This window comes from Ambystoma mexicanum, chromosome 13 (assembly GCF_040938575.1).
Source record: "Ambystoma mexicanum isolate Mex_15411 chromosome 13, UKY_AmexF1_1, whole genome shotgun sequence".
In the NCBI taxonomy this organism is placed as follows: Eukaryota; Metazoa; Chordata; class Amphibia; order Caudata; family Ambystomatidae; genus Ambystoma; species Ambystoma mexicanum.
In genome coordinates this window covers 76,138,694-76,154,566 of record NC_090938.1, presented here as the reverse complement: position 1 = coordinate 76,154,566, position 15,873 = coordinate 76,138,694, and the positions used below count along the sequence as shown (strand labels likewise).

The 15,873-nt window shown below is 46.0% G+C and overlaps 1 protein-coding gene across 2 annotated transcripts in view; it reads right to left on the bottom strand.

Annotated features, from left to right (window-relative positions):
- Positions 1-15,076, bottom strand: part of DDX20 (DEAD-box helicase 20) — a 440,715-nt gene extending 425,639 nt beyond the window's left edge. Inside the window, exon 1 of one of the 2 annotated variants that reach the window (XM_069633316.1) lies at positions 14,844-15,076. In XM_069633316.1, coding sequence (XP_069489417.1) covers positions 14,844-15,042 — 199 coding nt within the window. In that variant the 5' untranslated portion in view covers positions 15,043-15,076. The remainder of the gene's footprint in view (positions 1-14,843) is intronic. The other variant, XM_069633317.1, reaches the window with a different exon arrangement.
- Between the last annotated feature and the right edge of the window lie 797 nt (positions 15,077-15,873).

Sequence of the window (15,873 nt, the reverse complement as noted above, 5' to 3'; positions counted from 1 at the left end):
TTATCGTCCACTGGTGTTTGTTTTCAGTTATAATTAGTGTTATCCATAGTAATGCAAGTACTATCTTTCAAGGAGATGCTGAAGCGTCCACCACATTGCCAACATCCCTAGATGTTCTTCAGCAGCACGAGGTATGGATACGGACAGCTCCATCGATCTAGATCATCAGAGCTGGAATACTTGTCGTTTGATTGTTCTACACAATGTTTCATTCGTGGTTAGCCATTGATATGTATCTGTGCGGTCGACCCAAAGTGTGTGTTGTGTTCAATATTGTAATCCTTACTAATGCAAGTACTATGTTTCAGGCAGTTGATGGAGCGTCAACCCCTGCACTTGATGCGGAGCCTGACATTCAAGTAATTCCAGGGGAAGTGGAAGCGGGACCTTGCGTATACGAATCGGCGCAACAGCTTTCGGAAGTGCGCACGGCATTTACAACATCCCTACATATTCTTCGGCAGCACAAGGTATGGATACTGACAGCTCCATCGAGCGTCATCATATAACGTGATTCCATTTGCTATACTTTCTTCCCTATTAACTTAACGCAAGTACTGTGTTTCAGGGAGACGACGGAGCTTCCTCTACAATTACAACATCCCTTTTAGGTGATGCAGATGTAAAGAAATCGGAGAAATAAGTCGATGAAATCTGATCATATTTAGATATTCCTTGATTCTTTTAGACAATGCATCATTTGTGGTCATCTGTTTATATGTACCTGTGCCGTCGACCCCAAGTGTGTGTTATGTTTCCAATATTGAAAACCATACTAACGCAAGTACTGTGTTTCAGGGAGTTGCTGATGCCTCCGCTCCAATACAACCATTCATGGCAGTCCATGCGGAGACAACGGTATGGATAATGACAGTTCCATCGAACTAGATCATCAGAGCTCAAATACCTGTCGTTTGATTGTTCTACACAATGTTTAAATCGTGTTTAGCTATTGAGATGTATCTGTGTGTTCGTCCTCACAGGTGTTTTATGTTTTCAATATTGTGATACATAGTAATGAAAGTACTATGTTTCAGGGAGTCGATGGAGCATCATTCCGTGCTGTCTATGCAGATCCAGAAAATATAGTTGTTGCAGCGCAAGAGGAAGGGAAGACATGCGGAAACGAATCGGAGAAACAGCATGCAGATGTTGAAATTAGAGTCAAGAAAGTTGCAAAGAAAAGAAACAAAAATAAGGTTAGTTACAACCAGTTCATAATTTTAGGAATGGTTTTGTGCTAGGGGCTATATTATGTTTTTTCCTGTCAATTGTACTATACTTTATATTGTGTTTAAAATGAGCATCCCTTTTCCAATCTGTCCTCTAGTTACCCGTGGGTGTACGAACTATACATACACAGACAGTGAAGCAAATGAGAGATGTTTCTTGCCAGACCATTTACACTATGGAGGAACTATTAATTCAGACGTGGCGTGTTGAGACTCGAGATGCTCATGTCCAATGGCCAGAACATGAATTGAATGTGTCCGGAGAATCCAGTAAAGTTTTATTGGACCATTACTACAGTTCGACCGCACCACCAAAAGAAGATGATACTGAATGTATTGAAGATAGCTCTGAAGTAGTCTCAGACCAATTCACACAAGCTACACCCACCAAAAAAATGCCACCCAAAAAGCTGTCGACATTGTTGTGTTCTCCCATCAATGCTGAAGTAACAGATGTTGAAATGACAGAGAATGAACCAGCAGCAGCACCCAACGACGCATCAGAACTGAATATCAGCGATATTTCTTTCAAATTTGTTGATATGTCCTCAACGGCACAGTCCGAAACAACTTTCATTAGGCAAATGCATAGTATTCTACAGTTGTTTGATGGATATTATAAGTATGCTGAAATGTGGGCATTCAGTTGGAGGGGAAGTATGTGGGGAGCCATTGATTCATGCGACTCGTCAAAAACAAGGCAGTAACATCAAAATACATGCCGCCTGTAGATTAAATCATGCGTTCTCATGGTCTGCACAACCGATGCTGGGGAAGCTGCCAGCAGTCAGTCAATCTACTGTGTGCAGCTGCCTCACTTTTTAGTGGGTCCAGTAAGTTAGAGTCTTTCTTTTAGTTTGTGGGACTCCATTTCATTTCTAAAACGCAGTACTACAAATACCAACATAATTGTCTGTTTCCGGCCATTAGTGATGCTTGGAAAATTGAACAATTGTCTCTAGCAAGTACATTCGAAGGGAAACGATTCAGGCTAGCCGGCGATGGACAGTGCGACAGCCCTGGATTTTCTGCCAAGTACTGCACCTACCACTTTCGGGACATGGATAGTAAGAAAATTGTGAGTTTGGTGGTCGTGCAGGTGTCCCAATGTAAATCCTCAGTGGCCATGGAGAAACTAGGATTTATAAAATCATTGCAATATCTACAATCAAGGAGAATGCACATCGACCTCCTAGCCATGGACAGACACGTTTCAATTGCCAAGACAATGAGAGAGCAGTTCCCACATATTAAACATCAATTTGACGTATGGCATCTTGCTAAATCAATCAATAAGAAAATCTCGGCTGCAGGGGGAAAAAAAGGTTTTGAAAGTATTTCACAGTGGTCCCAGTCTATCAGCAACCATCCTTGGTGGAGCTCCAAAACTTGTGACGTGCCAGTGGAAATCTTACTTGAAAAATGGCGGTCACTGATGCACCACTGTACCAACGTTCACCGCTGGACAGAAAACCAACATTTCCACCAATGTGAACATGGCCCTTTGTCCACAGCGGAGGCACGGAAGAAGAAGTGGTTGATTGCATCTTCACCTACACACAACGCCATTGGAGAATTGGAGGTGTTCCACAATATGTGCCTAAAGTACAGGCCAAAGCGATTGCATTTCGGCATACAGGGCATGAAACATAGGACTCTCCTAGCGGTCTTGGTCCATAACGAGAATGTGGGCCTTGAACAGTCTAGGACTACGGGAAATGTAGGGATGCCTCGTTACATTACGACCTTTGGAAAAAGAAGTAAGAAATGGGTGGTGAAACCAGTATATGAGGAAATGGAGTTCGACTTTGTTAAAGGCCTTGTTGTTAGTGTACTAGAGAAGCACAGATTTGGAATTTTGAGCGTTTGTGCAGAGCACTGATGCATTGCCACCAAACATTGCCACTGTCCCATGTCCACCAAAAGCAGAGCTCGTTGATAAGTTCAAATCCCAGTTCAAATAAATCATTGTAATCTGATTGTCTTTTTGAAAATAATGTTATTGTATAGTGTGCATACAAAGTATGCTAACCCTAAACCCTCCATTCACCATCCTGGGTGGCGAAAAACATGGATGTCATCTTTGACTTCTCTCTCTATTCACCTCATATCGCTGACCTTGTGAATATGTGTATGTATATATTTTTGTTGCTGTAACTAAGTTTCGCAGTCTCATGTAAATGCTGCGCACTGTTAACCGAGGGGAGGCTTGCGTATTGCAAATAATAAAACAGACAATAAATCTCACTTTCAACTCAACTCCTCGGGTACTTTATACTTTCCCCGACCTTCCCCCAAAAAGTCAATGTCTCCATAGTTATGGTTCTCTAGGGCTGCAAAGCTCGCGGACAACGAGGACAAAATTGGGGGCCTTAGAACGCGCCAAGCGAGGCGTTGCAGATGGGAGAGAAGCCAGTTCGCATTTGCACATTGAGGCCTAGTACAAAGATGGAGTCGAAAATTCAAGTTCTCACAGATGGCTTTACACAGGATGTTGCAAAGAAAGAATGTACGCTCATGCAGAGTGAAGGTCAGCGGCTTTGATTTTTTGCTCGCGGGCTGAAGAGGCCCGCGAATCGCACTGGCAGTATAAGGTTCTATTGTTTTTTGACCTTGAGAGACAGGGACCATGCCGAAAGGACTTCATTTGAAGGAGGGGGGCAATAACGTAAGAGTCGATAAGGCTGAAAATTCTGAAACTAGACTGAGTTTCATGTTAGTTCAGTATATGAAAAATCGTTGGCACGAACACACAGTGGGATTTACGGACTGCATTATGCAGAGATACAATGGAAATGGCAAATATAATGCAAGTAGCTCTTTAGACGCGTTTATACTGGAATGAATGAATGAAGAGCAAGTACAACATGTGTGGGATCGTCCTTCTACCGGGCACCTGGGCATGCATGTGCCCATTCGACACGCAGGTAGACAAACAGTTGTTTCTCAGTGGTTCAAAAGGTAAGGTTTGTGCGTTTCCCTCGATTTATTTTGTTAGTTTTCGCATTGCTTTTAGAGCCGAACATACTCCATTGCACTATCCTCGCAAGCAAATAGTTTCAGCTCGCCCGTAATAAATAAAATGAATAATAGTAATAAAGATCGGCGGGTGAGACTAATTTCATTATGTTTTCTAAACAGGTACATCCTACCGTACTGCGACTGCCACCTATTCCAGACCCCGGCCGATGGCTTCTTAAATCGCCAGCTGCAGCTTCTTGTAAACAACTGCACTACATTGACTATTTTATGGGACGATCGCCAAGGGCCCATATGCCCTTACGCAGTACTAGCGGCTAGAAGCAACATATTGACCTTTACGGTGGCCTAGTGCCTAGTTGATGGAACAGCCTTGCGGTTCACCGTGCGTCCAAAGTGCTTCTTTTAACGAAAACCAACACCCTGTGTACCATAAAGGAACAGCGCGTGACTCACGATTGCGGATCGAGAGAAAAGAAAAAAAATTCCATTCTGATTTAATATGCCAATTGCTGAATATTCTCTAAACATTTAATGTCAAATAAATGTACCGTGTTGCTGTTTGATTTTAAAGTACAGTTTCATATTCCGAATTGTGGCGCGCTGTGTTGTGAGTTGATCTGTGTTGGTTTCCGGGTTCTGTGTGAAGTCGCGTAGAAGACGACTGGGCGCGTTTGCCTACGCAGCACAGTAACGTCACGGAGAGAGGCGGGGAATATGAATGTTTTGATAATGTCAGGCTCAGGGGCGGGGGATATGATTTAGTGCCGCAAAAGCAGGTCAGCCAGGGCGATGGGGCAAGTGATAGGATTATCACAAAATGGCAGCGCCCTGGTGCCTGTTTTCGCGTGCGTTTAATGGACGAAAACCTGGGTACGGTCTATAGGAACTTTTCGAGCGACTTAGGCTTAAAAAACACATGGCCGACCCATAGGGACAATAAAAAATTTTGACCGAACCATTCCTTTAATAATCCGTTACTTTGCTCAAAATTGTCCGCTTGGATTTTTGGTAGCATAACATAACCAACCGTAGCCAGATTCGAAGAGCAGGGGCTAAAAGCAGCTTCCGGGTATCAGAAATCTCGCAGTTAGCCAAAGCTGCCTCTGTGGAATGGAAGCTGGTACCTAGTCCAGCAAGTCCAACGTATATACCTGTGGCCCATTATTCTATAGTTATCTTCTTTGTGTGCTCTTAAGCTCCTTTATAACATTGCTAAAATCGCAGTTTGTGTCACAGATCACAGTTGAAAATTAGCACTCGCCACTGGACGACTAGAAAAGTGATTGCTGGGTGGATTTTACAATGTTATGCCAAATCTCCTTCACCTGCGAGACCCACTGCACATTTTGCTGGATTTTTTGGGTGAGTGGGTAACCTGGGAACCCCACCTCCCCCTCCCCCCCCTCACACTCACCCATTCTTCTACTCTGGCTGTGGGAGTAATTTATGGATCCCTCCATACCTTATTTTTTTTGAGTCATGCTTTCCTCAACTTTTTAGGCACCTGTAATTTTCTTTTGCAGTACAGAGCACTTCTGCACTTCTGAGCAGTGTTGCTGGGGAGCCCATTTGACTCTATTTTATTGTTTTGTATTCTCCTTGCAAGAACAGGGTCCCATGGGGAGTGGGACATGTTTTATCCTTTCTATATTATATATTGAAAAATCAGCACACACCACCTTACGTGGAGTGCCGAGGGGTTACACAGTATCCCCCTTTCTCACGGCTCCTGTAACATTTCTGTTACAGTGACGAACATACCTGAATAGCTGGTGGCAGCGGATGCGTTTTACCGACTTGTGTAATTTGTACTCTGCTCACAACCACGGAACGTCACCATTGACCCAAAATGGGGACTATTGTTTTTTCACCATTTCTTGGTTGCTTGTCCTTTCTTGGCCATTCTTCTGCTGTGCTGGGCGTGGGAGGTCCTGGTGTGACTGGTCTTCAGCAGGAATTCTTTGTGAAGTCTTCTAAAAGCTCCCAAGTTACTGTGAAGACAGAAAGTGAGGTGAGGATCCAGACACGGCGCTGGCCTTTGTCTTCTGGCATGCCTGCCTGGAACCAGTTCCAAATGGGAGGCAGGCTGTCCTCCAAAGTTTGAATATGGCATGAACACTATTGGCTGTGATCCTGTATGAGAGGTTGGATTGCTGGTGCACAGAGAGATTCAACCACTGGAACTAAAACCGAAGAGGAAGAAGATAATACATCTGCGACCAGAGATGCCTGCTGAGTGACCGCTGCTGTGCTGACCCTTTCTTCCATACAACAGCGGAGCTCTGAAGAGGAAAGCCCTTCCTTTGGGCTGGTGGGCAGACAGCCTTGAAACAACCTGCAACCTTCCTGGGCTGCAGAGAGCCAGTACCCTGGAACCTGAGACCACTGTGCTGTGCATCATCTTCCAAAGATTGAATCATCCTGAAACGTTGGGGGGACTCCTTCCGGACCTCCAGAGGCATGATTCCACTCCTTCAAGTCACCTCACCAGACTGCCGGTCCGAGAAAGCGAGGCGAATCGACAGGGCAGTATCTGTTCGGGTATCTCGAAAAGGGGACCAGAAATCACAGTCTCGAAAAGCCATGAAGAATCCTTTGCTGGAGCCTTTCCATTCGACTATACCTTTCTTCCGCGAGAAGACCAGGCCTAGGTCCTGTAGCTGCTGCATCATAAGGGCATCCGCCTGCATCATCTTCACTGTTGAGGTACCGTGAGAATTGAGGTATTACTTACCCAGAGACTCTGCCACTCCTGTGTTGCTGAGGTGGTAATTTGTGTATTCGGGTGTTCGCCCATACATGTTCACCTAGGCCCAATGCTGTGTGCATTCAGGGAGCCTTCTACAAGTGACTGAACCCTTCTACCTACAAAAAGCGTAGTACATACTTGTTATAGAAGAAGCCTCTGGAAATCTTACTTTTCTACAGCCTGTTCTGCTGACAACAGGCCACTGATGCCCAGTGTCCCCCTACGACTCAGACAATCGCTTAACTAGATGGGAAGGACTGGTGAAGCACAAGTACTGCCATTCCATAAATCTTTTACACTGTGGTTTGCTTACCAGAAGTATTGTGTTGGTTTTCTATTGTATTTATTTCTGCATGAAGTGCATCAGCAAAGAACTCTACTGCCGCCGAAACGTTCCGAGCTTCGTAGGCACGTGCAGCACATTATAAGCACAAACAACGTCACTGATAACGTAATTATATATAGCACAATTCTACAATCCTAACTGAATAAGCTCTACACATGTAGGGCCTGCTCCATATGGGATGCCAGGCCATTGGTTCATCTGCCCATCTCCGTCCACGTGAGCGCTGCTGGGCTCATCATCTGAGGTGAATTTGGCCCAACAATAAATTGGCTACTAACACAATGTTGTTTTATCAAGCACTTGGTGTGCTGGGGGGAGGGGGGGGGGGAACAGAGGTCACACTAACTCGCACACTTCACTGCTCCCAGACAGATCAGCAACTCTCAAGGCCCTCTGCCTTTTTAGGGGGTCATTTTGATGCTACCATGCACTTCGCTGCACCCATCACGTGACACATTTGTGAAGGCGCAAGAACCTTGCCTTCTGATCTTTACAGGGTGTTAACGTTTTATGGTCGGTGGTCTGGGCTTGGATGGTGCCATGGCATGCAGGGGTCATTGGATGAAAGCATGGCAAAACTGTATTTTTTGTGTGGGGCTAGTTGGGGTAGGAGGGCCTTGCTATGTGTCCTGTGAGCTGGTACTGCCAAGAGGACCACTGCTTGCTTCTCAGGACCTTGCAGGGTGCATTCTTTCCAGGCCGCAACTTTCTTAGAACAATGGAGGATTTCATGGACCGACTTGGACGGGGTGGGGTGGTGTTCGCACTCATGCAAGGCACCCAATACTAATGCACCACATTTTGTGCGTCGCGATTGGGCCTGAAACCTAAATGGCTGCCGCTCGCGAAGATGCCGTTCACACCCGCATGTACCATATAACTTGTACTGCACACAGATTGGTCATCGCACAACCTCTTGTATGTGTAGCGCCCCCGTTCCCACCTGCATGTGCTCTTTTAGCGTTTATTTCTCATTCGGTATCGCCTAGGGGGGTGGGAAGACCCTCTCCTTCCCAACACTACTTACCTTTCTGAGGAATTCTCTTTGCCCGAGTGTACAAGTATTTCTTTGGACCATATGTATGCTACAAATTCTTTTTGCCTTCCTACAGCCTTCTCTCCATCATAGGATAAGCCTAGCTGCCCTGCCATAGTTCTTACATTGAGTGGTGCAGGCCTACACTAAAAATTGGAGTTCTGTACTGCCAAGTAGAGAGTTGTATATAGTCCTAAATATATGGACATTAGAAAAAAATCCCTAACCGTAAGGTAATGAAGTTGAAATACTTCCCCATACTGTCCCTGGGCACACTCCCATTGTCCTCTTGTCCAGTAAGTCCTGAATGCCTCAAGCAGCCAACCACATGATCTTGCTATTTTCCCAGAGATTTACAATCAACCCCCGATGGTGAGGGACAGGGTGGGCCTGGAACTTTCTTGTATCCCAGCTCTACCACCCAATTGCCCCAAGGATTGGATGAACAATGCTCTCATTCTCAGTAGAAAAGAAAATGCATCTTCGTCTGTGTGACCTCAGCCAACCATCAGAACTTCAGACCTTCTTAAGAAGACCTGATCAAAACTTAAGTAATCTGAGCAAGCCTTCTTTGCTTATAACTATACCCTTGGCCACCTCTGCACCAGAACCCCTTTGACAAGATGTGTCTGCTCCCCGCCCCAACCACTCACCTAGTAGCTATCATCTGAGGAACTAGGAGAACGGGTAGAGGAGCACCCAGCCGAAGAGGAAGCCAGCAAAGACTGTCTACCTTTTTTGTGTGCCTCAGAGCATCTCCAGGCCAGTTTCACAATCTCCTGCAACCTTCTTTCAAAGACTGCTGGCCGCCTATTGCGAGCCTTTCCCATCCGCCTTTTCATTAGCAGTAAAGAAAGAGGAAATCAGCCTTTGTTAACTTGCCCTCTTCTTACCAGATCAGCTCAATCTCACATGCATTCTGTGGTTCTCTAATACAATCTCACTTCAATGTGATAAAGAGCAGCAGCAGAACGCCAGTGCCACAGCAACAATATCCCCTAAGGGAAAGAAATTATGTAAAAGCCAGCTAGTGCTCCATAAAATATAGAGGCCTCATCGTAAAAAATAAAAAAAACAACTGGAAGATGTTTAAAACAAGAAGTCCACATCACATAAGGTTGATCTACAAAAAAGCAACCCCCTGCCGCCTACAGTCAACTCAAAACTCAATTCCTGGGAGCAATAACTCTAATCCTGTGTAGAAAACGATAGAATTCATATCCAAGCGAGATGTAGTAGCCACACGCCCTAACCGAGCCATCAAGCTACCCCACCAGAAATGTTGCCAGAGCTCACACAATCTGGCTGAGTTTTAAGACCTAAGCTTCTAAACACAAATTCTGAACACAGACCATGGCTGTCAGCTCACAGCATAGAAGCAGCTGCTGGTAGGACACAAACAATCCAGATTTTACCTACTTCCTCTCACCCAGATCCAAGACTTACTGTACTGCCATAGTCACAGCCTCTGCCTCAATTACCACACAGAGCTACCAAGCCATTTGACTCCTCACATCAACCTTGGCTTACAGCATCAAAAGGAAACTCCTGCCGGATGTGTAGTACTCCCCCTCACATGCCATCAACGGCAATAGAGGCTGGATGCTCTACTTTTGCTGGCTTACTGACAGCCTCCCCCAGCACCACAAGGCTCTGTGAGCTTTTGGGACCTGCAGACATTATTATAACATCAGGTAGACTGTTACCGTGGCACTACTATTCACCACATTACGCGCTTGCAACATCATGATTTAATTGCGGCTGGTCCGAAAATTACATGAGCGCATGAGTATTTATTGTTTGCGATCACCTTGGCCATACTTTGTGATTGCTGTCACTATTCAAAAATTGCAGCCCTAAACAAAAGCAGTGAGTCGTGCTTTGTTGCAGCCTGAAGCTGCTGTGATTGGCTTGTGATCCGCACTTATCAGCAAATCTGAGAGCCGGCAGGTGGACTTCGGCCCCCCTTCTAAAGACCAACTCCTAAGGCCCATGTCTGTGCAGAGGGATCGGACAGCCCCTCCTCCATCTCCACAACACCCCATGGCACACCCACCAGGCATGCAGCTTCTTACCTCACAAACATGCGCCTCTGGAACTTTGCTCTCTCCTCAGTAAGTCATGGCTGGACATTATCACCTTTTGATTAAACTATACAGCTGTTGAACCAAGGTGTATCTATGGCTATCTATCCTCCTTGCCTTACTTAATCCCTCTTTTCTTCGCAGGTCCGTGCTCTCTCGAAACTTGAATCCTGGTGTGCTTTTAACATCTCTGTCCCATCCCATTTTGCAGCACATGTGCTCCTTGGATATTCAAATCCTGGTGTGTTTTCTACAACTCTCCACCCCATTTCTGGTACTAAAGTGTTTCCATTGCACCCGTTTTCTTGCTTATCTTGGCTAATAGGCCGCTTGGTGACTTTGCCTGTGCTGGGCTGTGCATTCCCTCTATCCTTCCTCCTATCCTCTGCCCCCTCTACTACCTCCCCCATCTACTCTAGCTGCTATACTATCACCTATCCTCCCTCTCTCACGAAGTCTGGAAGAAAAAAAGCTTTAAAATAAACAAAACAAACAAATTTTAAAAAAGACTAAACAAAAAAGGACATCCTGCCCACTAACGCTGGCCTAGCAATCGCAGACACCTATGTCAGCCCAACTTACAGACAGATTTTCACCGATATCCTCTTTTCTCTCCCCACTCCAGACCTATGGACTCATCTGCACTCGCTACTCCAGACCTATGGACTCATCTGCAGCCCTCTTCACCCATTAATGGTGGCACCATCATGGCTCACGGTCCTCAACACAACCTCCTCTTTGACCCCTCCTACTACTTCTTCCTCTCTCTCTGCCCCCCTCCTCCGACTGGTGTACCATGCCCCTGTACCCATCCTCGGAAAACCTTAAAACAAATATTTAAAAAAATAAATAAATAAATAAATAAATAAATAAAAGACAGTGGTCGCCTGCATCTAGCCACGATTAATGCCCGCTCTGCTACCAAACACTGTGCCAACATCTGCCTCCTCAAAGACCTTGACCTAGATATCCTGGCCCTTACTGAAACACGGTTCACTGCCAGCTCAGTCACTGCTTTTGACTCCCTACTCCATGATGGCTATGAAATAATCTCCAAGCCTCGCCCTAACTGTGCTGGTGGCCCTGATCGTCACTGAGTGGGTCCCTTCTTCCCTCATAACCACCCTGCCTTACTCTTCCTCCGAGAGCCTGGTTTGCAAGCTGGTCATCTCTCCTACTTCCTCCATGACCATTGCCACCATCTACAGGCCACCTGGCTCAATCACCCTGTTCCTCTCCGAATGGGCTAATTTCTCCTCCCTCTGCACATCTACCTCTACTGGGTGACTTCAACATCCACATCGACTCCTCAATCACAGCATCTAATATCTTCTGTGACTCTGCCCCTCACTCTCCCTGCAAGGAACTAGCCAACCCCTCAGTATTCCCTTTCCCCACTCTTTCACCCATCCCCCTGCCACATATGGCACCCCATGCCCCAAGCTGGCTTTCTCTACTCCTCCTCTCACATCACATCTGATGAGTTCAATAGGAGTTATTCGCTCTATGAAGGTCTCCTCTAAACAGGTCTTCCCCTGTTCTTCCAAAACTATTAAGGACAACATTAGCTCTCTTGCCCCTGCACTTGCTGATTTCGGCAATCATTCTTTTGCCACTGGGTCTTCCCCTCTTCCCTCAAGCACTCTCTTGTGCGCCCCTCCTGAAAAAAACCTTCTGCAGACCAGTCTTGTCCGGCTAACTACAGCCACATCTCTATCACCCCTTCCTTGGGAAACTCCTGCAGAAGCTGGCCTTCCTCTAACTGACTCGGCATACTTAACTTGTTGGTTGCCTACACGACCATCAATCTGGATTCTGAGCATCCAGAGGCACGGAAACCGCTCTTCTGAAAACCTGTGTAGAACTGCTTGCATCTCTTGACTAACTCTCCTGCCGTTCTCACTCTACTTGATCTCTCTGGTGCATTTGACACGGTCAACCACTCCACCCTCATAAAAACGGCTACACAATACCTTAGGTATCTCGGAGCGGGCACTTGACTGGATGACCTCCTTCCTCAATGGCTGTCCTTCCCAAATTATCCTGGGCTCTTTCTCCTCTCTCACCTCTATCTCCACCTCTGGCGCCGCCCAGGACTCCAACTTTTCTCCCTGGCTCTTGAACATCCATCTTGATCTGCTTGCACACCCAATTTCCACCTTCTCCCCCTACTTCCAGTGTTTTGTTGATAAGACAACTCTTCTTCAAACTTCTCTCTGATCCTCTCCTTACTTCCTCCCCGAGCGCTGACTGCCCACCTGCCATCTAGTCCTGGTGTGACTCCAATTAACTCTGCCTCAATGCCAGCAAGACTGAGATCCTGCCCATTGGGACTCCTGCTCCCTCATTCTTCCCCTCCCTATAGCCACCCTCTATGGCTACCCCTTCTTCATCTGAAGCCAAAAACCTTGAACTTACCTTCGACTCCTCTCTCTCTCCTTCCTCCCTCACATCTAGGACCTTGCTAAGAAGGCCAACTTTCAACTCCAGCTCCTCAAAGGAATCCTTCCTTTCCTCACTTTCCCCCAGAAGCTCAATGTCTCCAGAGCTCTGGTACCCTCTAGGCTTCACTACTGCAATAGCCTCTTCCTTAATCTACCCTCTTCCTCTCTACATCCCATCCAGCTAACCCAGAAAAGGGATGCAAGACTTATACTTGGCCTCAAGCCCAGGGACTGCATCTCTCCAGCACTAAAAACTTGCCACTGGCTCCTGGGTGCTGCAAGGATCAAATTCAAATCCCTCTGCATGATCAATAAAGCCACCTGGGGTCGGGGACCATGCCATCTACAACTGGCTCTCACAAAATACTATCCCTCCAGATCTTTACATTCCTCCGGCACCAACTCTCTGCATGTCAAGCGAGTCTCCAAACAGCGAACTGGTGGCCGATCTATATCCTCGGCTGCTCCCTCCTTTGGAACAGCGCCCCCACTTCCTCTTGAGCCAAATCTCCTCAAATTCTGTAGGCTACTCAAGACTTTCCTTTTCACCTCCTCCTTCCCCCCTCCCTCCTTTGCTAAACCCCAGTCACTGAGATTGGTAACCAGGCCCCTTATGTGCCCGCCTGGGTCCTGCCTCCCACCCCCAATCGCCTTCAACCTCCTCCAACTCCCAGTGGCCGGTGCTATCCCAGGCCTGCACTTACTTACTGGCAGTTGACCACTCTTACCAAATGATCTCTGCCAATCACGCAACATCTGCTTGCTCATCCATTTCACACCTAGCACTTAACCCTCGCCCCCCCAAATCCTCTTCTTTCCCCTGCACTGCCATGTTCTGAAAGCTTACAAGACCCAATAGGACCACCTCTCTCTTTCATCGTTATATTTGCCTTTCACTCCCATGTTCCATCCTTGATGCCCTGTAGGCGCTTTGAAACACGATTTACTCGATGTATACAAATGCACAAATAAATACATTTCAAAAATGCCTGATGTCCATTGATGTACCCATGCACTGCACCGAGCAGCCACTGAACACATGGCATTGAGAGCAGAGCACCACAACAGCTGAGAGCCCCCAATTGTTTGCCATCTCCTCGGTCACGTGCAGAGTATTTACATGGGTCACCAAACTCTGCTGCTAAAACACAGGCAGTGAGAGGTTGATGCTCCCTAGCCAGCGGACAGGAACATTTTAACTAATGGACCATGCAAGAAGTTAGGGGTTAAACCCCAAGTGGGAGGAGTGGACCCATTTAAACTTAGCTGACTAGCGGCCCATTATTTCTATTAAAAAAATATATATATTAGAAAATGGCTCGAGTCATTAAGGCTGGCCGTTGGCGTCTCAAAGTAGGAGACTGGGTTTGAAGGGAGAGGGACATGGAAGCAATTATGGTGGCCAAATCTCTCAAGTTTACCCCACCATGCAGGAGACAGTCTTCCAGTCCCGTTTCCCATGGAATTCTGGGACTTGTAGTTCTGTTTATTTTAAATGGGAAGTGATTAAATTACAAGTCCAACATGCAGTGTATAAAAGTGGGTTGGATGAGCGTCTTGATCATGGCAAGAAAATCCTGACTCACTGTGTTGGTTTGTTATTTACTGCTTAAAACAAATGCAGCACATTTTGAACGTCACGACAACTAGGATTTCACCTGCCTTGAAACATGACAAAAAGTATATAGCTTGAAGAACTTTTGATCACAAAATATTTAGTTTCATGTATGTTCGCCTTTAAACATACAGAAAAGTCTATCATTCCAAGATGGCGCGGATATTTCCTAAGCGAGTGTTCTTTTTTTTCCCCTCTTTGCCCGTAAACTGTTTAACAAGGTGGCCATTTTGGAAAGGTAACGCGACCTGGACATTTGGTGCACACGTTCACTTGGGCAGAAAGGACCACATCTTGGATTGGGGGGCAAAATAGTTATACTGTCTCCTTTAAACGAGAAAGAATGGAAACTCACCCAGGCCGCATCTTCCCAACGGGATGGCTTTGAGCTGGATGGGGGAAGGCCGTTCAAACCCCGCCGCCGTTAGACCTTGCAGCACTGTCTGCGAAAGCAGCAACGAACTGAAGTCTATCTTCTCCCCCGAGACCAGCACGTCCCCGGTGCGTTGCCGGGCGCCCAAGCGGTGCGCAGCCTTGTTCCAGGGCTCGGCCATCTTGGAGGTGTCGAAAGTGACAGATCTCGCGAGAACCGATGCCGCACCGGGCACAATGCTTTATTTAAACTGTGCTCAGGGACACCGAGCAGGTCATTAAACAATATTTCTCTGACGTACGAGAAGTTATTGACTAGCCCTGGTCGTGCAGCCACCATATATTACTCTCAGTTAGTGACTAAAAGATGTTTAAGGCTCCACCATTTGTTCTCCCTTTTGCTAAAATCTAATTTGAAAAAATATTACCAGCAACGGATGTCAAAAAATCACTGAATACAATACAAAATACATACATGCCAACATTCTCGACCACCTGGGAGGGAGGTTTTGAAACAGAAAGCGGGAGACAGAAATTTCACCATAGAATTGCTTTGGGGATTTAATTATTTTAGGCGGGAGTAAGTAAAAAAAATAGCAATATTTTTTATCAAAAAATCAGTAGTCTCTCTCCTAAATCGGGAGGGTTGGCATGTATGAAAATACCCTCACCCACTTTTTCACACTTGACTTAGACATGCCAACGTTCTGGAGCCCATGAGAGGGATATTTCTCAATAAAAATCAGGAGAATGTAATGTTCCCATAGGATTGCATTGGGGTTAACATTTTATTAGGTGGGAGAGAGTAAACAATAACACTATTTTTTATTGACAAATCAGGAGTTTCCCACCTAAATCTGGAGGTTTGATGTATGCCATACTATGACACATTTCATTTAGAGGAACAGTACTTTTTCTGTTTGCCTTCTGAAGCTTGAAGCCCTTGATTTTTAGTGGGAAATGCAGATTTTCAATACATTTGTAATAGAAAGTCATGATTCTATTAAAGACAC